This window comes from Colias eurytheme, chromosome 18 (genome assembly GCF_061535395.1).
Source record: "Colias eurytheme isolate Ceu_HAF_F1 chromosome 18, ilColEury1 Martin Lab GWU primary, whole genome shotgun sequence".
Lineage (NCBI taxonomy): Eukaryota > Metazoa > Arthropoda > Insecta > Lepidoptera > Pieridae > Colias > Colias eurytheme.
Genome location: NC_142997.1, coordinates 271531 through 292994, shown reverse-complemented (window position 1 = coordinate 292994; position 21464 = coordinate 271531). Strand labels below are relative to the sequence as shown.

Below are 21464 nucleotides of genomic sequence, written 5' to 3'. Positions count from 1 at the left end.
CACACACATGCTCTACACATACCATTCTACACGCAGTAGCATAACAACAAGAAGCATACACAACACGCGATAACTCATGGCACACAATCCAATACGCGACTATACACAACACATAACACGCGACACCACGCAGCAACAATTTAGTTTTCTAATTTGCAAGAAATTTGAAACGAGCAATTCACACGACTAGAATCGAAAATATTCTTATTCAACCGGGACAATCTCCTGGGACGAATAACCGGGTTTACAAATTGCATGTTTAGACATTCTAAAATAACTTGCTGCACTAACTTCGTCACTATTACAACATAGTTTACAGTTTAGACTTAGTTTAACTTGTTCAACTTTACCTTTACTACATTCAAAACATTTGCCCGTAAATGTTTTATAGGAGCGTAGAATTTACAAGAGAAAAATGCCTTCGTTTTCTATTTCCACAAAAATAAAGATTATTAAATAAAGTTCCCTCAGAAAGTAAAGCTTTGAGAGCAGCGTTAAATATAAATAGGTTAAAGACGAATTAAATATTGTTTGGTTTCCCAAATTTGAAAAGGCTTTTAATTATTAAAAAAAAATTAATCGAATTGTAGGAATTTTAAAGATGTTTTTTTCTCAATATTTTTACGTACATTCCAGGGAAGGCAATCCTATCCAGGTCCAGCCGGGTAGGCGTGGGCGGGGTGTCCCTACTCCTCCTGTCCATGTTGCTGTTCGTCGCGTACTTGTGACCCGCGCCGCCGCCCGCGCGCGCGCCCGCTCACGTGTGATACACTGCGCCGTGTGCACGGGGGGGACGTGGTGTGTGGTGTGCAGCAAGCAATGGATGCTGATTGGTAAGTTGTTACGATACGTTGGTAGACAGCTGGTATTGTAGCGTGTATTACGGCGCGGGTACCGGGCGCGGGGGGAGAAGCGGTGTGCGGTACGGTGTGCAGCGAGAAGTGGATGCTGTTTGTTTAGTGCTTGCGATACAGTGCTATTGGCATAGAAAATATACATAGCTGGTATTATTGTGTGTATTACGGCACGTGTGTGAGAAGGGAGCTGTATGGTGACGCGCAATGGACGGTGAGTGTGTGTTGTTCGACGTTCGTAGCCGGTATACTGCAGTATAAAGGGGTTAATGTATGTTGAATTTTATGTGTTGGGCAATATATTTTGAGTGTGGTACATTGCTGTTGATATACATTTCAGGTACTGTAGTATCGTGGAGTGTGTTGATGAGTGTGGTATGTTGCTGTTCACATACATTGCAGGTATTACGAGCAATATATGTTGAATTGCACATGACAGGGCAATATATATTGAGAATGTTACTGGTATGATGAATAGACATGAATGTGCAGGATAGTATGCATACTATAATATGTATATGTGGTGTGCGTGTTGGTTGGAGTATGTTTGTGATACATTGCTGGCAGTTGTGGTCTGTTGTCTAGAAGAGAAGCTATGTAAGTTGGATTGGATATATTGACAGTATAATGTTTGATTAACGATCATGCCTTTTATTCTTAGCGAACGAGTAATGTAAGAATGACGACGCTTACATTGTGAAGACTCGATGTTGATTGATGATGTACATTGCTGCTTTTAATCGCGAAATATCTTTTATTGTATACGCGAGCAAGGTTTGAATGTTCGACGAATGGAACATTTCGGTTTTGATTATATTATGATCTTTCATAAACTTGGGAAGTGTGTATTATTGCGAATATGACGACAGCGATTGTATTTATCTAAGAATAAAGTTTCAAATTTAAATCCAAAGTACAAGAAAGAATAATTAATGTTGTACAAGAAATACATTTCTCTTGGTCTGCAGCCAATTAAATTCGAAATAGCTAAAAAAGCTTATCTGAGTTTAAAAATTATTTATATTAACTCCAAGGAATTGCAATGTATAATATTATCTAGTACAAATCAGTAGAATCTTTAAATAAATAAAAAAAATCGATTATCGCACAATTTTTCCTATAACTTCTTCTAGAATCTAAATATTTATCTAACACTATCTTACTATTTCGAGTGTAAAGACGTAAAAGAGAAGCTTTCTGTAAATAGGTTAAGAGCTTTTCCAAAGAATTCGCATAAAATTATGATTTTTTTTGCGCCTGTTGGAAAACACTTTACGAGGTTCTATTAAATGTTTTTTCAGAAGAATATGCGAAAAGTGTATTTTTTTTAATAATAATAATACACATAAATAAAATAAGGGGAACTAACGGTGCATTAACATAAAACGAGCGAATGCTCGTTCTTACCCCACTATGTCAAATTCTTTTGGTGAAAACAGTCGTAGAGCATTCTTTAGTTGTTCTTAGTGCGTTCGAAAAGATTCTATACAATGTTCTAATACTGAACAACACTGAATACGAGTTTTCGTTTACACTGAAAGATTACGAAAGAATGTTCTTGTTCTAGCTTTAGCTCTATGTTCGTTTGATGTAAATGCACCGTAATAAAGTGAATATAAATTACTTAAATAATTTGATATTCTCTTCTATTAAATAGCTTACGTTTTAATTGTAATGAAAATTAAAGTGTTAAATACTAAGAACACATAAATTCATGTGATATGGGATACAAGCGTACAAAATGCGTATTATTTTTGTAAAGCTATCAAATAGCAATATTTACTTCTTCTAAATATTTATTTATATATTTGACAAAAATAATGTATAATATTTTATATGTCTGGGGTGATTTTTAATATTTTATTATAAGTACTTACAATTATTTACATAAATTTCGCTCTTTTGTTATCAAGACATAGCATTATAAAGCTGTGAATCACGTGCCTGCCGTAGGGGCAATATTGAAACAATCTCGGTTGCTCGGCGGTCGGAGCAGTTTCAGTTGTTCTATAAATTGCCCCTGCTTGCCTATACACATCACAATTAAGGAGCCAATTAAGGTCCATTTTAAAAATTGCCCCTGCTGCAGGTACGTGAGTAGCCAGTTTAAGTAAATTTTATTTGTATTTTACTTGCTGTATGATGAGAAATTGCCCTATTAAATTATTATTTAAACGTTACCTTGTATGTTTTCGTATTATATATGTATATGAATGAATTGTATAGTAATTCTATTTTAATTATTATAATTTACCAATTCAAGAGAAACTATGTGTCATCAAAAATCTTAGTTTTGTATATTAAGTACCTAGTTTAAAACAAAGTTTTTACACAATATTTGTTCAGAGAATAATTATGTATTTAAAGATCTATAATTATTTAAACCGAAAAAAAGATATCCATTGCTGCTTTACTACATTATTATTTCATATCTGAAATTAGGATCTATAAGAGAGTAGCAATGGATAATGATAACTCCAAAGACCGGGATTTTGTTAAAGGTTAGTTTATTTAATGTTTTAGTTAGTTTTGTTGACTATTTATTATAATTTGAACGCCAAAGGTGTATTAGTTAAATGTAAATATCGTAGAAAATGCTCTGGTACCAGTCAGTATTGAGAAGTAGCTCTAGCTTGCACATTCTTATTATTGTGATAGTTTTGACGATAAATTATCAATTAAAAATTTATTTTTCTTTTAAATTTATTAATAGGGATGACTAAGGAAAATCATGCATCAATTCAGCACTAAAAAAGTTTTGTTTTTAATTAGGTAGGTACCTTTAATGCATTTAACTTATAGATTTTTTTTTGTATAAATATCGGTTGATTTTATGACTATTTTCATTGTATAAAAAATAAATTTATTTTAACGTGATCTGAAATGAAATAAGAAAATGTAGAGACAATTTTAGGTACTACTTATAATGTTCAAATTGATGCACAATTTTACGAAATTATATTTCTAATATAAATTATAACATACATGTAAATAATATGAACTATTACAAATGTATTTTGACTTTCAATTGAAATCATTATTATCTATATAATAGATTCCGAAATAAATTGTGACAAACGAGTTACCAACCAAAATGTGTTTTATTTCTTTACTTACATGCTTTTACCTTGAACATCCTTTGATTTTAATAAGTATTTTGCCTATTTCGTTGTTGGTTGTTGAATGAAAGGCAATTAGAAGATCATTGTCATTGCACAGTATCATTGTATATCAATTACAAGTATCTAATTCAATTAGAAAAGGACTGAATCGATCGATAAAAAATTAGCTAAAAAGATTGAACTGAATAGTAATGAAGTCTGTCTGTCTGTCCGTTCGAGGTTATTTCTTCAGGTGAATCTGCAGTACATAACTAGTGGCACTAAATTAATATAATATTATGTACGAAGATAAAATCTATGAACATGGAAAAGTGCACATAAACCTCGCATGATTTGTTATAATTGCAATAATTATTAACATACAGTAAAACGATTTAAATATAAAACAATTATTTTTCAACACGCAGACTCACTCCCTTTATGCAATGCATTTGTTTTGGACAAAGGACATTGTTCTAGTTTTGCTTTATGAAAAAACATTTAAAAAATAAACAAAAATAAATTACCTACATTACATTAATTTTATATTAAGGTAAGTTTTAAAGATTCATTGATTATCTACTTGATATTATTATGGTCGGTATTATTATGGCAGCCATGTTAATATAGACACAAAAATAAAGAGTTATTTCCCAAGAAATTAAAAAAAATATTATACCTACATTAAAGACAAACATTACTTCTACTAGTAGTAATTATATTCCCTACAAGTCACCGAAAAAATTAACTTTTCAGCACACTTACATAAACTGTGTATTGAACTATATCAATGTATTATTATTTATGTATTACCAAAGAAAAATGAGGACATTAGACCCCGAAAACTGGTACAAAATAAACCAAAGATCACATCGCAAGCTGCCCTTATTTGGGTTACATCCCTCTGCCGTAGAGACGCGGCTCAGAAAGAGCTTTGTAGATGCTGCTAAGGAGTTCTATCGTCATAGTACTTGTGTACGATTGTTGTATAGACAAAGTACAGGACGTTACGGGTAAGGTACTTTGTTTTACTTTGTGTCATTATTTTTTTTTTTACGATGCAAAGGAAATGTTTCTGAATCTAATCGTAAAAAAACTTGCATAACTGTGTTGGTACTTGGTATATTATATAAAATAACCAAAAAGCTCTATTTTAGGCTAACTTTTTGGAAATAGATGACAATTTAATCCGTATTTTCGATTCTCGTCAATTATATAGCTAATATTGACGACTACACTTTCCCAAGGCCACCGTTTTTAACTTATTACCCTTAACTTTACACTATTTATAACGTTATAGTTGTGTCAGTGATATGGATGGCTAATTAACATTTCAGCCATATCTACACTATCGTCTCTTTCCTATTACTATGCTTCGGTATATACACACTCGTGACAGACGTCGGTCACATGCTGGAAGCGCCGAACATCGAAGTGAGTCCGCACGTGCAGCGGCAGCAGCCAGGGCTCCTGGAGTTCCCGGCCATAGCGCTGTGCAGCTATAATGTGATCAGTCGGAAAGCCACCACCAAATATGCGAAGATACTGTTAGTATTTAAGAAGTCTAGAATTGACTAGGTATAATAAAAAATATTTTAAAGAGGAGAGATTGTTTGTAGCGATTTAATTAAAAAAGATTGGTAGAGACCAATTAAATAATTATAATATCATTTGAAAGCTACAACTTACCACGTGACGTCCTGCACAATGCAGGAATCAATATCATAAGATTTATAGCGTTTATATATTAGATCTACATAGTTATTAATTTGTAACAATACCTAACTATCTAACTCTCTACGAGAGTCGGAAGTTTTTGTTATATTTTAACAAAAACACGTAAATTAAGTAAAAGCAATAAATACACGTATAAGACATAAGTGATAGTTAAATAGCCTTAACTTCCCAATTTTGATACGAATTCATTTAAATATTGCAGAAATCAGCGGGATAAAAACAAAACGTTCACTCTGGATGTAATAGAGAGTAACCTACTTGCGTATGGCGGGCTCGTGAGCCGCACCAAAACTAAGTTCAACATGAACTTCATCAAGTTCCTGGATAGTGTCGACCAGGAGACTAACGTTACCAATATTTTGTTAAAGGTATCTTATCTTTTTCATAACGATTGCGAAAAAGGTAGTTGAAATTTAGAAAATACATAGCAGAACTACACAAAGTTTTTTAAGAGAAATTCCAAAATTATGTATAACTTTTTAATTTTTGATAGGTTATAGAGAAAAATTGTATAGATTATATAGACAACTTTTTTGGCGTTAGTTACATCTTTTCCATTGAATTTATTAAATTTAAATTTACATAAAGTTAGTAGAGATTAGACGAATCGGGAAGCTGGTTTTAAATAAACAAAGGTCTAAATTTTAAATTAAAGTTAACTATAAACTATAAATATATGTGCAGTTATCCCCCGACTGCGGTGACATGCTGGTATACTGCGAGTGGAAGAACAGGAGCATCCCGTGCCGACACATCTTCGGCACGCGCATGACGCCGCACGGCTTCTGCTGCCTCATGAACTCCAGATATGCGTCAGCTTTTATATTTTAGTTTATCTGCACTATCTATAGCTGTATATATTTTTTATCAGCTCTATATACAATATACAAATATTATAAAGATGAAGAGTAGGTAACGTTAGATAGACAACTTATCGCGAGGAATTAATATCATATAGCAAAAATATTATACCTATTATTTTTTTAGATCAGACAAATTTGCGTACATTAGTAGCTATGGTAGCTAGTAATATTATTATAACAAAAGTAGCTAAGTCTGTCTGTCTATTACGCGTTCACTGTAAAACATGAAACAAACAGTAGACACCAATTCAACAATCTAAAGTTGTAATATGTAAGATGTTAGAATTAAGTTAAAATAGATTTTTTTTAATTTGTATTGTAGACCCGAAGATTCGTCAAGGAAACCAATGTATCTACACTCACACAACTACGGCACCGGCCTGCTGGTGGTCGTGCAGGAAGATGTCGATGACTTCATGTTCCTGCGGCGACTGGGCACCGATACTGAAGTAATAGTTTAGATATAATAAATTTATTTAGAAATGATTTTATCCTGGGTAAGACGTTAAGATAAAATGTTTAAATTATAAATGATTTTGGAATAATACGTTGGTAATCCTTATTTATTCTACTAAACATAGATACAGGGTTAATGGTTTAGTTAGAGCGTCTTAATTTTTTTTTTTACATTTAACATGAATAATTTGTTGTCATTTTCTTTAATAATTATTACTGTTTCGTTATATTATTAGGTGATAATTTTTGGTGGTAACCAATATCCGATTCAAGACAGTAGCGGCGTGAGGTCATTTCCAGCTCCAAAAAACTATTTGGTCAGCGTCAAACTGAAAACACGGAGACAAGATGTATCAAGTGGCGTCATTTTTGATGAAAATTTGGTATGTGAAACTCGTCTTATTATCTTTTGAGGCTTTTTCGAACCTATATTTTGACATCTGGTTTGGACTTTTTCATCTTTATAATTTTTCCATATAATATAATCACATCTATCTAGGAGAAATACATGTTAGTTATTTTTAATTCGTTTTGGCTAATAATTGTTAAAGTTTTCAGAAAAAAAATACCTATAGGGAAAATAGTTCGTACATAATTATGCATATAAAGCGTATAATAATTATTTTACGTGTGTTATCGTTACAGTTACAGTACGATATTAAAAATAAAATCTATTTAAATTATGCCCCGTGCGACGTGAATAATGGAGAAATAAATAGATTAATGAACATGTTTTTGTATTTCTACAATTAGTAAGGGATCAAGTATTCATATGTAAATGTATAAATGTGTAATAAAAGTAAGATCCAGATTTTTTAAATGAGTAAGTAAGCCTAGTAGAATGTAAAGACTTCCTTAGAGCGGCTGCGTGCTACACTTGTCACAATACGTGTCCTTAGAGCGGCTGCCTCTACGTCACTGTCTATATGTCGCAGGCAAATTGTAGATTTTCGCCGTTTACAAACGGCGTCCGTCACTTTACAAACGCACTTTATATGCAGAGAATTTACTTTTTCCAAAATATGATCACTGAAAAAAAAACATTTGTCAGCCGATTTAGGTTAAGTTAGTATTTTTTTAAATGTAACTTGTTAAAAAAAAACACTAACTTAACCTATTATCCACCCTCTTATCCAAACCAAAAATTTCTGATTACGAATTCTCTACATGTTACAAAATGCTGAGCGTTTGTAAACAGCGAAATAATACAATTTGCCTGCGACATAATATACATGTCCGTAGAGCGGCTGCCTCGCGCACGGCCCCCCCGACCCGCTGTGCCTGGTGCGGTGCCGGCGCGGCGCGGCGGCGGCGCTGTGCTCGTGCGTGCTGCCCGCGCTGCTGCCCGCACACACGCACAAGGTCTGCACGCCCGAGTACTTGAAGTGCATCGTTAAACATCGAGGTGTGCTGTGTTGTTCAAATTATGAGACATTAATCCTGTACTAATCCTTTAAATGACATTGATATTTTTTTTAATTTACTACAGTTTTGTTATTGGGTACAACTGTACACAAACATACGAATAAAAAAATATCGCTGCGAAGAATCACAGAATAATAACTAGTAACTAGCGTTAACAGAATGCCTTACCTTCAAAATTTATAAATTGATCATCTTAATAATATGTATATTTGTATTTTGTTGTATTTGAATTAAATTTAATTATACATAGAATGTTAATCCTTTTTATCTAATATCGACTAGATTCTAATTTTGCTAAATAGCATGAAAAAATTGTTTTACTTCATTTAAAAGAAACAAGATTTATTAAAAAAAATCACATAAAACTCCCTCCTCAGAAATGTTCCTCCAATACTTCCCCGGCTCCTCCCTGGCGCAGGGCGCGGCAGAGGAGATGTCGGACTCAGTGGACTGCCGGCACTGCCGCCCGCACTGCGCACACACGCACCACGAGGCTGGGCTCACCAGGCAGAGGGTGGACACACGGGAGAGATACTTTTTGGATCACTACACGTATGTTAGAAATAACAGTTTAACCCATTGACCACCGTAAGGCCCGATCGGGGCGCGACACAATAGATTTTCTATTGTGTCTGTGATTCCGGGGACTGATGGATTAATACAATTTTCAGTCCTAAAGTTATTAATTCATCTGACTCTATTTTGCTGCTGTAGAAAATATATGATGAAGAGATGGATTATTTATTATTGATGGATAGATTGGATATTAAAACTCCAATTCAAAACTCCGACTAGGATCGGCAAGATACCTACTTTACTCTCTCATTTTGTCTTATTAAAAAAATTAAACCTTTCCTAGCCATACAAAGTACAAACCATTCAATTATTTAAAGTTAAATGTATTATTGAATACGTAGTATATTATTATTAGTCTGTGGTATTACATTGTACTAAGGTAAACTTAATTGTGAATCTATATACATATAATAAAATCGTAGGAAAGTCAAAACTGTACATTGAATATTTTTTTAAAAGAATACATAATCCATGATCTATAATCGATATAGAAGCCAAAAATATAGTTTTTAGAATTTTTGTCTGTTTGTCTGTTTGTCTGTTTGTCTGTATGTTTGTCCGAGCTAATCTCGAAAAGTACTGCATAGATTGACTTCAAATTTTGCATGAATATTACTAACAGGTCGTGTGAGGTTTTTTTAAACATATTATCATGCTATCACCTCCGGGGGAGGAGCTGTGAACCTTTACTTTTCTTACGTATTCCGTGTACTACGACAGCGTACAATCTAAAGACTCATGTTTAAATGTTGTTTTTGAGTAAGCCATGCTATTATCTAGCTTTACACTATAAAAACTACGTCATTTACGTAATTTGGGCAGAGAAACTGTTTAATGAATCTTAGTACTATAAAGACAAATTTGATTCAGCGCCATCTATGAGATTTCGTAAAAATCAAATCAATTTACATGTTAACACTACTGAACACAATGTTAAAAATTAATAATTTAAATATAATTATGTTATTTATTTATTTAACTCTTTAACCCATAATAAATCTTCCCTTCCCTATAAGGTGCGCTTATATAATTCGTGTGAATATACTACATTTTTAAAAGTGAGGGTAGATGTATATTATTTTAAGTCAAACTAGACACCATTACAGATAATCTAATATTGATTGTGTTCATTGGTTACATTTTTAAAAATCTTCGTGTTTTAATAATTCGATCACGAGGCGGGACTCTAATACAAAAAGGTTAGTTCGTTGATAATTATTATTCCTTCATCATTTACATGTTGTTAGTAAAAATATACTTTGACTGTTAATACTTTTGTTCAGTATTTATCTGTATGATTATTGCTTGGTAATTAATATATTTTCATGTCGTATAAGTACCTAATTATAAACATAAGTGTGATGTGAAACTAGCTGGATTTATTTTTACACACTCACAGTCTTATATTTTGTGTTAATGTTAAAATAGTATTAATAGTGTAAATCATAATATTTTTTCAAAGTTAAAAATATTTCCTTTTTTCTGATGGTGTTGCCATCGAATTAAACCGCGCTGTCGTTTCGTTCACAAAAAGTCATGTTATTAGGACCGAATATGTAGCCGCCTCAACTTACGGAAACGAGAGTAACCTGCGTTGTCTGTTAGTTATTATATAGTCGAATTTAACGTTACATGGAAATTGGAATCTAAATATATGTATACCTACTTATATTAAATCTGTAGAGGTCAATTCTGCACATGAAATATATTTCCTAAATAACTATCACGAGGTGATTAGAGATCGACATCGACGTCAAAAATGTTTGTCCGTCTGTCTGTCTGTATAACCGTTATAGAAACAAAAACTACTCGACGGATTTAAACGAAACTTGGTACAATTATTTTTCATATTCGTGAGCAGAGCAGCAACTCCATTTTTAAGCTTTCGTCGCGTGTGCGTTCTTAATGCGTGTATCTTAATGGTTAAAGCTACACAGAAATCAAGTATGAAAGAAATGTTCTCCATATTATATAAAAAATATCTCCCGACATCATAAATGTCTATCTTTTATGGTTGAGCTTAGGAGTTCAAAGCTTTCTGATTATATTTGTCTACTAGCTGTCCCCGCGACTTCGTTCGCGTGGAATAGTGACTATGGGACCTATGACCATGGGCTCAGGGTGGGGCAACAATAAAAAATCATTTTTATTTTCATGCTCCCACTCCCGCGCCCACTCGCACTCCCACGCCATATGCCACGTTCAGTCCCAATCCCACGCCCACGCCCACTCCCCTTCACAATTAGTACCTACCAGATCAAAGCCAGGGTAAGCGCCCCACCCAGCCCCACCGTGGCTACGCCCATGCTGAATTACTACTTAACATACAATTATTGAGTAAATACGTACAACCATACTGTACTGTTGTACTACCATAAATAATTAAAAGAATTGTTATTAAAATTTCTTACTAAACTGAGCTAAAAAACTTACGTACCAAATTATTAAAGAAAATCAAGAAATGAAATGCCTAACCTATACCAAATAGTTACTACATATTGTAATTAAAAATTATGATTAGTATATAATATCGAAAATCAAAAAAGAAATGCCTAACTAATTCTACGTAAAATTTCTTTTAAATTATGTCATATTATTTTTTAGGAACCAGGGGGGGGGGGGGGAGAGGAGCAAATTCTATTTCCTTCCTTTCTTAAACGGATGTTTTTAATAATCTATGGTGTAGCCAGTAGCCACTGATCAGCTTAATCGATACTCAGTTTTTATCAAATCCAGAAACAAATCCAAATTAGATCTTTCCTGTCTCACGCACGTAACTAAAGGCTGAAGAGAGAGAGAGCACGTAACTAAACCGTTTAGACGAAGAAAAGTGTATAGAAAAAGGAATAAATAATTTCATAAACTTCCCGAGTCCCGACGATCTTTAAAAATAAATTATAACTTTCATTTTTTTCATTCCCACTTTTACCCCTATGTAGGTATAATAAGTGGATGAACCAATTTTGATACACTTTATCTAAGAACCAGCGTCGGAAAATATTCTGCCTAACAAAAAAAACCGCATCTAATTCGGTTTACCTGTTAGCCAGCTACGGTGCCATAGACAGACACACACACACACACAGAAATACATAGCGGTCAAACACATAACACCAGTCTTTTTGCGTCGGGGGTTAAAAATATAATACGACATAATTTAAATGACATTTTATGTGGAAAATTTACCTATACACCAGGGTAGATAATTTTTGAAACAAAAAAAAATCGCAGTAGGATGAAACCCATTAGAAAAGGATATGATAAAAATGTAAGGAAAAATAAATTACGGTCAATCGGAGTTCGGGAAGTGGGAGGGGGGGAGCTTTTAAGAGAAAAAAATGGTTTCTCTCGATTTCTCGATAATAATAACACCTGCTAATTTTTTTCTACATATTTTAATTGTACAGACATCACTTTTCCACAATTTTATTATATGTATTGATGATGATGATTGAGATTATAACACTCTTAGTCCGTTTTAATTTTTATTCACCCGAATCAGTGCCACCTAAAAAATCTTTATATATCGAAATTCGAGCAAAGTTAAGAAAATGAGAAATAAGAGTTCTCAAGGATCGTTAGAGATAAGAGGCTTACTATTGACCGAAAACAACATGTGTTATGCCGAACCTGAAACCGCTTCACAACGAGAATTGCGGCTCACAGCTGACCGCGAACGGCATGTACTATCCTGTGAGACCGAAACCTTCACTGAGGGTATATATAACGTCTCACAGCTGATCGCAAATGGCATATTGTACTATCCCGTGAGACCGAAACCCTCACTGAGAGGGAATTACGTCTCACAGCTGATCACGATCGTCATATTTTATCTCGAGAATTCTGAAACTTTTACTCAATATGAAGACCGTTTGACAAATAATAGGGTGCACCATAATATTATTCGATCTCTCGAAGATGAACATGAGCATAAGCAATGACTAGAGTAGGGACGCGAATATTACCATTATTTGAGACAAGAACGATTAATAAGTTTGTTTAATGAAAGATTAAGAATTGAAACTATTGGTCTCTTTAAACGGACGAATAGCGAGAGGCCCGTCTTATTGCAGACAGATTTCGACATAGTCTTAATGACTTAGAGGTAAACATAGAAGATCAATCTACAAATTCGGTGGTGTGGTCCGACAAAATAATATAAAAGTGGGTTTGCTTATAACCTCACAATTGATTACAGATCATCTTCTGTATAGGCGATATTAACGTAGTATGTTCTTTTTGTAATGCTTTAAAGTGGAGTAAGGAGTCGGCTTTCGTTTGAAGATACGCCGGAACCTTTGAAATCACTACTTTTAAGTTTTAGAGGAACATGTGCAATCTAAACAGTTCTTAGACAATATTAGCTCTTATAGTATTGCGTTTTAAATGATCCTTTGGTGCTCAACAATTATCAGATGCTCCTTTCATTCTTACTTTTAAGATACAAGGTCAAGTTTATCATTTGATAGGATCCCTTTTGCCTGAAGGCCAACCTAAGTTTCTTTAAATATATTTTGTATTCGACTACGACGAATAATCGAATACAAGAAATCAATATTTCTCGAATTTAAAACTGAACTCATTTCACAATTTTAGAACATGTTATTTCATCAGGTTAATCCGTATATATGCGTTTTAAATCGACATTAGAAGCTTTTCCTCAAGATGGTGATATTAATATAAAATTGGTATAAATGCCGATAGACGGAAGTCTATCAGCACTCAGGAATTCCCTGAGCGTGTTATAACGCCCAGGCCGCAGTATTACAATTTTTCCTACAGTAGGGCGACGAATGTATTTTCGCATAGCAACGGAGGGGAACTCGTGGGGGGTAAAGTGACGCGGGCCACGTACCACAAACATGTTTAGTTTGTGGTACCGAGCGCGAAAGAAAGTCATCGTGTTTTTAGTAAAGTTACTATGTAAACTAATGTAATTTATTACTTAGGTACATATTCTATAATGGTGCGCTCAAACTGTTAATCTACATTTAATTTAGATTATTATTTTAATTACTAAGAAATGTAGAATTTAAATCACATTCATTCATGTTTTCCTCAGATATTCGATGTCTATGATTTTCGATGATTTTAAGATTTTCTTATCAGAGTATTCAATTTTAATGTAGTTAAATTTTATTAGAGACAATTAAGAACATTCAAAAATAAAGTGTCACGTATTTTTTTTAAACGACGAATGACGAAAAACGACCGAATCGCGGACGAAGTCGCGGGCAACAGCTAGTTAATAATATAATCGACACTGAATTTAGTTTAATATTCTTATTTATAAATATTGATTATTCACTGTTTTAAAATCTCATCATTAGTAATTTCACTAATTACATTTATTTTGTTTCCAGTAAGAAACTAGTAAATTATCCAAACTCGACAATGGTCCACATTTACTTCGCGTCAGACCGACAGGAGTTCTACAGCGTTGGAGTTACTTACCGCTGGTTCGACTTTGCAAGTAAATTTCTTTTGTATATAGCATAATAATTCAACCAAAAATATTTTTAAATTGCTTAGGACATGATTAGTTTTTGTAAAATAGCTTTTAATTTCATACATTCTTATAAATACATTGTATAGTATTGTTTCAAATTTCAAGAAATTAGATTATTTAAATTTCAAACTAAGATTTCAAATCCATACTAATATTATAAATGCGAAAGTAACTCTGTCTGTCTGTCTGTTACTCAATCACGCCTTAACTACTGAACCAATTTGCATGAAATTTGGTATAGAGATATTTTGATACCCGAGAAAGGACATAGGCCACTTTTTATTGCGAAATATGTACAATAATATTATGTAGTAGTTAATAATATCAAATCTTTTTTATTTCTTACTTTTCCGTTTTTGAAGTCGGTTGTTTTTAACGCAGTTATTTTTATTTAATACTTTTTAGTGTATTTTTCAACACGAATCAAACGAGCCCAAACTCGATAAAGTTGAGTCAATATATTACTGAGTTCCTATGGCCACCTTCCGATTCCATCATCAAATCAGCTTCATGTCATGAAAATGTTTCATCGCTATCAAATTTACATACGTATTCAAAATTTCAGCTCAATCGGTTACCGGGAAGTGAATCAAAGTTACTTGCTACATATTATCAACTTAGTCATCGAGTACAGACAAAAATGCTCATAAAATAAAAACTACTGGGCGGTGGGCCTATCCGAAAAAACATACGGTGTACGGTGCACATACATAAAAAAAATATACCGGCCGAATTGATAACCGCATAAAATCGCATGGAGAGCTAAATTTTCACAAAAAGCTCTAATCGCACGGAGAGCTTAATTTTCACAAAAAGCTCTAATCGCACGGAGAGCTTAATTTTCACAAAAAGCTCTAATCGCACGGAGAGCTTAATTTTCACAAAAAACTCATCGCACGGAGAGCTTAATTTTCATAAAAAGCTCTAATCGCACGGAAAGCTTTATATTCACAAGAAGCTCAAATCACACAGAGAGCTTAATTTTCACAAGAAGCTCTAATCACACGTAGAGCTTAATTTTTATAAAAAGCTCTAATCGCACGGAAAGCTTAATATTCACTAAAAACTAATCGCATGGAGAGCTTAATTTTCATTAAAGGCTCTAATCGCACGGAAAGCTAAATTTTCACAAAAAAGCTCTAATCGCACGGAGAGCTTAATTTTCACAAAAAACTCTCATCGCACGGAGAGCTTAATTTTCACAAAAAGCTTTAATCGCACGGAAAGCTTAATTTTCACAGAAAGCTCTAATCGCACGGAGAACTTAATTTTTGCAAAAAGCTCTAATCGCACGGAAAGCTTAATTTTCACAAAAAGCTCTAATCGCACGGAGAGCTTAATTTTCACAAAAAAGCTCTAATCGCATGGAGAGCTTAATTTTCATAAAAAGCTCTAATCGCACGGAAAGCTTTATATTCACAAAAAGCTCTATTCGCACGGAAAGCTTAATTTTCACAAAAAACTCATCGCACGGAGAGCTTAATTTTCATAAAAAGCTCTAATCGCACGGAAAGCTTTATATTCACAAGAAGCTCAAATCACACAGAGAGCTTAATTTTCACAAGAAGCTCTAATCACACGTAGAGCTTAATTTTTATAAAAAGCTCTTATCGCACGGAAAGCTTAATATTCACTAAAAACTAATCGCATGGAGAGCTTAATTTTCATTAAAGGCTCTAATCGCACGGAAAGCTAAATTTTCACAAAAAAGCTCTAATCGCATGGAGAGCTTAATTTTCACAAAAAGCTCTAATCGCACGGAGAGCTTAATTTTCACAAAAAGCTCTAATCGCACGGAGAGCTTAATTTTCACAAAAAGCTCTAATCGCACGGAGAGCTTAATTTTCACAAAAAACTCATCGCACGGAGAGCTTAATTTTCACAAAAAAGCTCTAATCGCATGGAGAGCTTAATTTTCGTAAAAAGCTCTAATCGCACGGAAAGCTTTATATTCACAAAAAGCTCTATTCGCACGGAAAGCTTAATTTTCACAAAAAAGCTCTAATCGCATGGAGAGCTTAATTTTCACAAATAGCTCTAATCACACGGAAAGCTTAATTTTCACAAGAAGCTCAAATCACACAGAGAGCTTAATTTTCACAAGAAGCTCTAATCACACGTAGAGCTTAATTTTTATAAAAAGCTCTAATCGCACGGAAAGCTTAATATTCACTAAAAACTAATCGCATGGAGAGCTTAATTTTCATTAAAGGCTCTAATCGCACGGAGCTTAATTTTCACACAAAAGCTCTAATCGCACGGAGAGCTTAATTTTGACAAAAAGCTCTAATCGCATGGAGAGCTTAATTTTCACAAAAGCTCATATCGCACGGAAAGCTTAATTTTCACAAAAAGCTCTAATCGCACGGAGAGCTTAATTTTCAGAAAAAGCTCTAATCGCACGGAGAGCTTAATTTTCACAAAAAGCTCTAATCCCATGGAGAGCTTAATTTTCACAAAAAGCTCTAATCGCACGGAGAGCTTAATTTTCACAAAAAACTCATCGCACGGAGAGCTTAATTTTCACAAAAAACTCATCGCACGGAGAGCTTAATTTTCACAAAAAGCTCTCATCGCACGGAGAGCTTAATTTTCACAAAAAGCTCTCATCGCACGGAGAGCTTTATTTTCACAAAAAGCTCTAATCGCACGGAGAGCTTAATTTTCACAAAAACTAATCGCATGGAGATCTTAATTTTCACAAAAAGCTCTAATCGCATGGAGAGCTTAATTTTCACAAAAAGCTCTAATCGCACGGAGAGCTTAATTTTCACAAAAAGCTCTAATCGCACGGAGAGCTTAATTTTCACAAAAAGCTCTAATCGCATGGAGAGCTTAATTGTCACAAAAAGCTCTAATCGCACGGAGGCTTAATTTTCAAAAAAGCTCTAATCGAACGGAAAGCTTAATTTTCACAAAAATCTCTCATCGCACGCAGAGCTTAATTTTCATTAAAGGCTCTTATCGCACGGAGAGCTTAATTTTCACAAAAAACTCTAATCGCACGGAGAGCTTAATTTTCACAAAAAGCTCTCATCGCGCTGAGAGCTTAATTTTCACAAAAAACTAATCGCACGGAAAGCTTAATTTTCACAAAAAACTAATCGCACGGAAAGCTTAATTTTCATAAAAAGCTCTAATCGCACGGAGCGCTTAATTTTCACAAAAAGCTCTAAACGCATGGAGAGCTTAATTTTCACTAAAAGCTCTAATCGCACAGGCAGCTTAATTTTCACAAAAAACTCATCGCACGGAGAGCTTAATTTTCACAAAAAACTCATCGCACGGAGAGCTTAATTTTCACAAAAAACTCATCGCACGGAGAGCTTAATTTTCACAAAAAGCTCTCATCGCACGGAGAGCTTAATTTTCACAAAAAGCTCTCATCGCACGGAGAGCTTTATTTTCACAAAAAGCTCTAATCGCACGGAGAGCTTAATTTTCACAAAAACTCTAATCGCATGGAGAGCTTAATTTTCACAAAAAGCTCTTATCGCATGGAGAGCTTAATTTTCACAAAAAGCTCTAATCGCACGGAGAGCTTAATTTTCACAAAAAACTCATCGCACAGAGAGCTTAATTTTCACAAAAAGCTCTCATCGCACGGAGAGCTTAATTTTCACAAAAAACTAATCGCACGGAAAGCTTAATTTTCATAAAAAGCTCTAATCGCACGGAGAGCTTAATTTTCACAAAAAGCTCTTAACGCATGGAGAGCTTAATTTTAACAAAAGCTCTAATCGCACGGAGAGCTTAATTTTCACAAAAAGCTCTAAACGCATGGAGAGCTTAATTTTCACAAAAAGCTCTAATTGCACGGAGGCTTAATTTTTAAAAAAGCTATAATCGCACGGAGAGCTTAAATTTCATTAAAAGCTCTTATCGAACGGAAAGCTTAATTTTCACAAAAAGCTCTAATCGCACGGAGAGCTTAATTTTCACAAAAAGCTCTAATCGCATGGAGATTTTAATTTTCACAAAAAGCTTCAATCGCATGGGGAGCTTAATTTTCACAAAAAGCTCTAATCGCACGGAGAGTTTAATTTTCACAAAAAACTCATCGCACGGAGAGCTTAATTTTCACAAAAAGCTCTCATCGCGCTGAGAGCTTAATTTTCACAAAAAACTTATCGCACGGAAAGCTTAATTTTCACAAAAAACTAATCGCACGGAAAGCTTAATTTTCATAAAAAGCTCTAATCGCACGGAGAGCTTAATTTTCACAAAATGCTCTATTCGTACGGAAAGCTAAATTTTCACAAAAAAGCTCTAATCGCACAGAGAGCTTAATTTTCACAAAAAACTAATCGCATGAAGAGCTTAATTTTCACAAAAAGCTCTAATCGCACGGAGAGCTTAATTTTCACAAAAAGCTCTAATCGCATGGAGAGCTTAATTTTCACAAAAAGCTCTAATCGAACGGAGGCTTAATTTTCAAAAAAGCTCTAATCGAACGGAAAGCTTAATTTTCACAAAAATCTTTCATCGCACGCAGAGCTTAATTTTCATTAAAGGCTCTTATCGCACGGAGAGCTTAATTTTCACAAGAAGCTCTTATCACACGGAGAGCTTAATTTTCATAAAAAGCTCTAATCGCACGGAAAGCTTATTAAGCTTCACTAATAAAAATAACTGCGTTAAAAACAATTGACTTCAAAAACGGAAAAGTAAGAAATAAAAAAGATTTGACATTATTATTTACTACATATTATTTATATGTGCTATTTATTAAAAAGGTTTGATGTCGGTGCACGGGCTTAATACTAAGTGCTTAATGTTCGGCACCAACTTCAAACCTATTTAATAAATAGCACATCCATACTAATATTATAAATGCGAAAGTAACTCTGTCTGTCTGTCTGTTACTCAATCACGCCTTAACTACTGAACCAATTTGCATGAAATTTGGTATAGAGATATTTTGATACCCGAGAAAGGACATAGGCCACTTTTTATTGCGAAATATGTACCACGGGCGAAGCCGGGGCGGACCGCTAGTATTTTATTAATTTTTAAAATTGATCTCATCGATTTGTTTTCTTTCCTTAACTTCTTACTAGATGGCGCTATTATAAAATACCAATAAATCTTAAAATAATTTTCTAGTGTATAATCTCTATATATTGTTAATTATACCTGTCTTAATTTTCCAGTATACATCAGCAATCACTGGATGACAATAGTGGGGATGGGTTTAATAAACTTCTGGGAAGTGATCTACTTCACCACATTCCGGTGGTATCACCACTATCAACGACGCAAGGAATCCATGGAAACGACTTATGCTTTTAAACATTTATAATTTCAGTTCAAATCATTGAGATATATACATATGGAAACGACACCGCATAAATCACTTATGTTCCGCTCAACATAAGCCATATGGCTTAACTGCTCATTTTTTATTAATTGTTTAAAAGTGAAACGCATCAAATATGCCTTCGTGTGTGTTACGATATTGCACAAATAATACGGAAAAGTGACTTACACATAACTTTTCATCGGTAAGTACCTAACTAGATAATAATTTTTAAAACTTAGAGCAAAAAATGGCGCACAGATTTTGTTCGTGGTGTCTCCTCCATACGTAGTATGTAATATTATCTCAATGGTTCAAATATAGTTTTTTTTAGATTAAAGATCGATTTGTTAAATAGGTAGGTAATAATATAAGATATTATTTGTAAAATATAAAAAAAAATCTTGTAAAGGAAATAACTATTAAATGCTTCAAAATTTTGAGTTTGTGAAATGCGTTTCAAATTAGAATATGCCATGATAGACCCGGGCCGCGCCATGTTGTGACGTCATTTCTGTCATGAAAATTATGTACGTGCTTGTGTACGTGTAATGTGTATATGATTCATTTAAATAATGCATAAGTAGGTACCAATGAATAGTTTTAATAATAAGTTAAACAATTCACAAAAAAAAAGAAAAAAAAAAATGTTTTTGTTGCTGTCCATACTTTACTATCTAACTTTGACAGATCAAGGTTATTGACGCGTATATTCTTATTTGAAACGCAATGTATATGGCTTGAGTTGGTATACTCATTGAGAGGATTAATTATTTCTGCCTTTCAAAATAACAACATAATGATCCTCATTATTTCCAATAAAAGGTTTATAAAATGTTATAACGTCTAATAGTGATTGCTTATAATAAATATGTAATAAGTTTTATATGAAATAAATTGATTACGAACTTTGACCATTACAAATGTGGTCAGGGCCTGTATACCTAATATGTAGGTACTTGAAAATCTAAGGTCGATCTTCAATTTAATATGCGATTTATTATAGGTATCGAAAAACAAGAATAAATAAGCACAAAATAATAAAATTGTCAAGTAATTTGAATAAAAATAGATGTATCCGACTGTAAAGTTGTTTTCCTTGACTTACCCATGCTTTCTTCCGCGTGCAAACTATTTCTCCTCATAACACAAGATAACACAGTTAGTAATGTTTCTTCAAATTCGAGAGGAATCAGACAGACAAATTAAAGAATCTATCAATGTTGTTTTTTATTACACTTTTTTTCGCAATTAAATCCAAAACTTATTCATTTTGAGAAAGTTTTAAAATCTAACTTACGTAGTTTCGTATTTAAAATAGGAGAGTAATGAACTTAGTTTGCCAATGCAATGGTCAAATTAATTCATATTTGAACTGCAAATTAATGGATAAAGCTGTTTGTTTATCACCATTGTCACAAGTTTAAACAGATCTAAGGCCACGTTAAAATACCATATTGCAGAAATTGCTGATGATGCAAGTTCGTCAATAAGTACCTACCGTATTATTTTACCTACTTGTTCTTGACTGTGAATTAGTTCTTAAGACATTCATTAGGATTTATGTACATACTCTAATTTCGATTTGATGAAATATAATATTTTTATGAATATTTTGTGTTAAGTAATGTTTGTTTGTTTTAA

General features: G+C 33.6%; 2 protein-coding genes and 1 long non-coding RNA gene across 3 annotated transcripts in view; all 3 read left to right on the top strand.

Annotated features, from left to right (window-relative positions):
- The window catches only part of LOC149900407 (uncharacterized), a 31547-nt gene extending 29731 nt beyond the window's left edge, over positions 1-1816 (top strand). Inside the window, exon 5 of the mRNA XM_090112218.1 lies at positions 637-1816. Coding sequence (XP_089968344.1) covers positions 637-728 — 92 coding nt within the window. The 3' untranslated portion in view covers positions 729-1816. The remainder of the gene's footprint in view (positions 1-636) is intronic.
- Positions 1817-4777: 2961 nt separating this feature from the next.
- LOC149900406 (uncharacterized) lies at positions 4778-9019 on the top strand. Its single transcript, XM_090112290.1, has 8 exons — positions 4778-4968; positions 5293-5502; positions 5895-6060; positions 6377-6504; positions 6878-7004; positions 7248-7394; positions 8254-8416; positions 8814-9019. Exons 1-8 carry the CDS (start codon positions 4778-4780, stop codon positions 9017-9019), a joined length of 1338 nt encoding a protein of 445 aa, XP_089968416.1.
- Positions 9020-14378: 5359 nt separating this feature from the next.
- On the top strand, positions 14379-20133 carry LOC149900405 (uncharacterized). Its single transcript, XR_016457714.1, has 2 exons — positions 14379-14485; positions 19675-20133. It is a non-coding gene; the product is annotated as an uncharacterized LOC149900405 (long non-coding RNA).
- The last annotated feature ends 1331 nt before the right edge of the window (positions 20134-21464 follow it).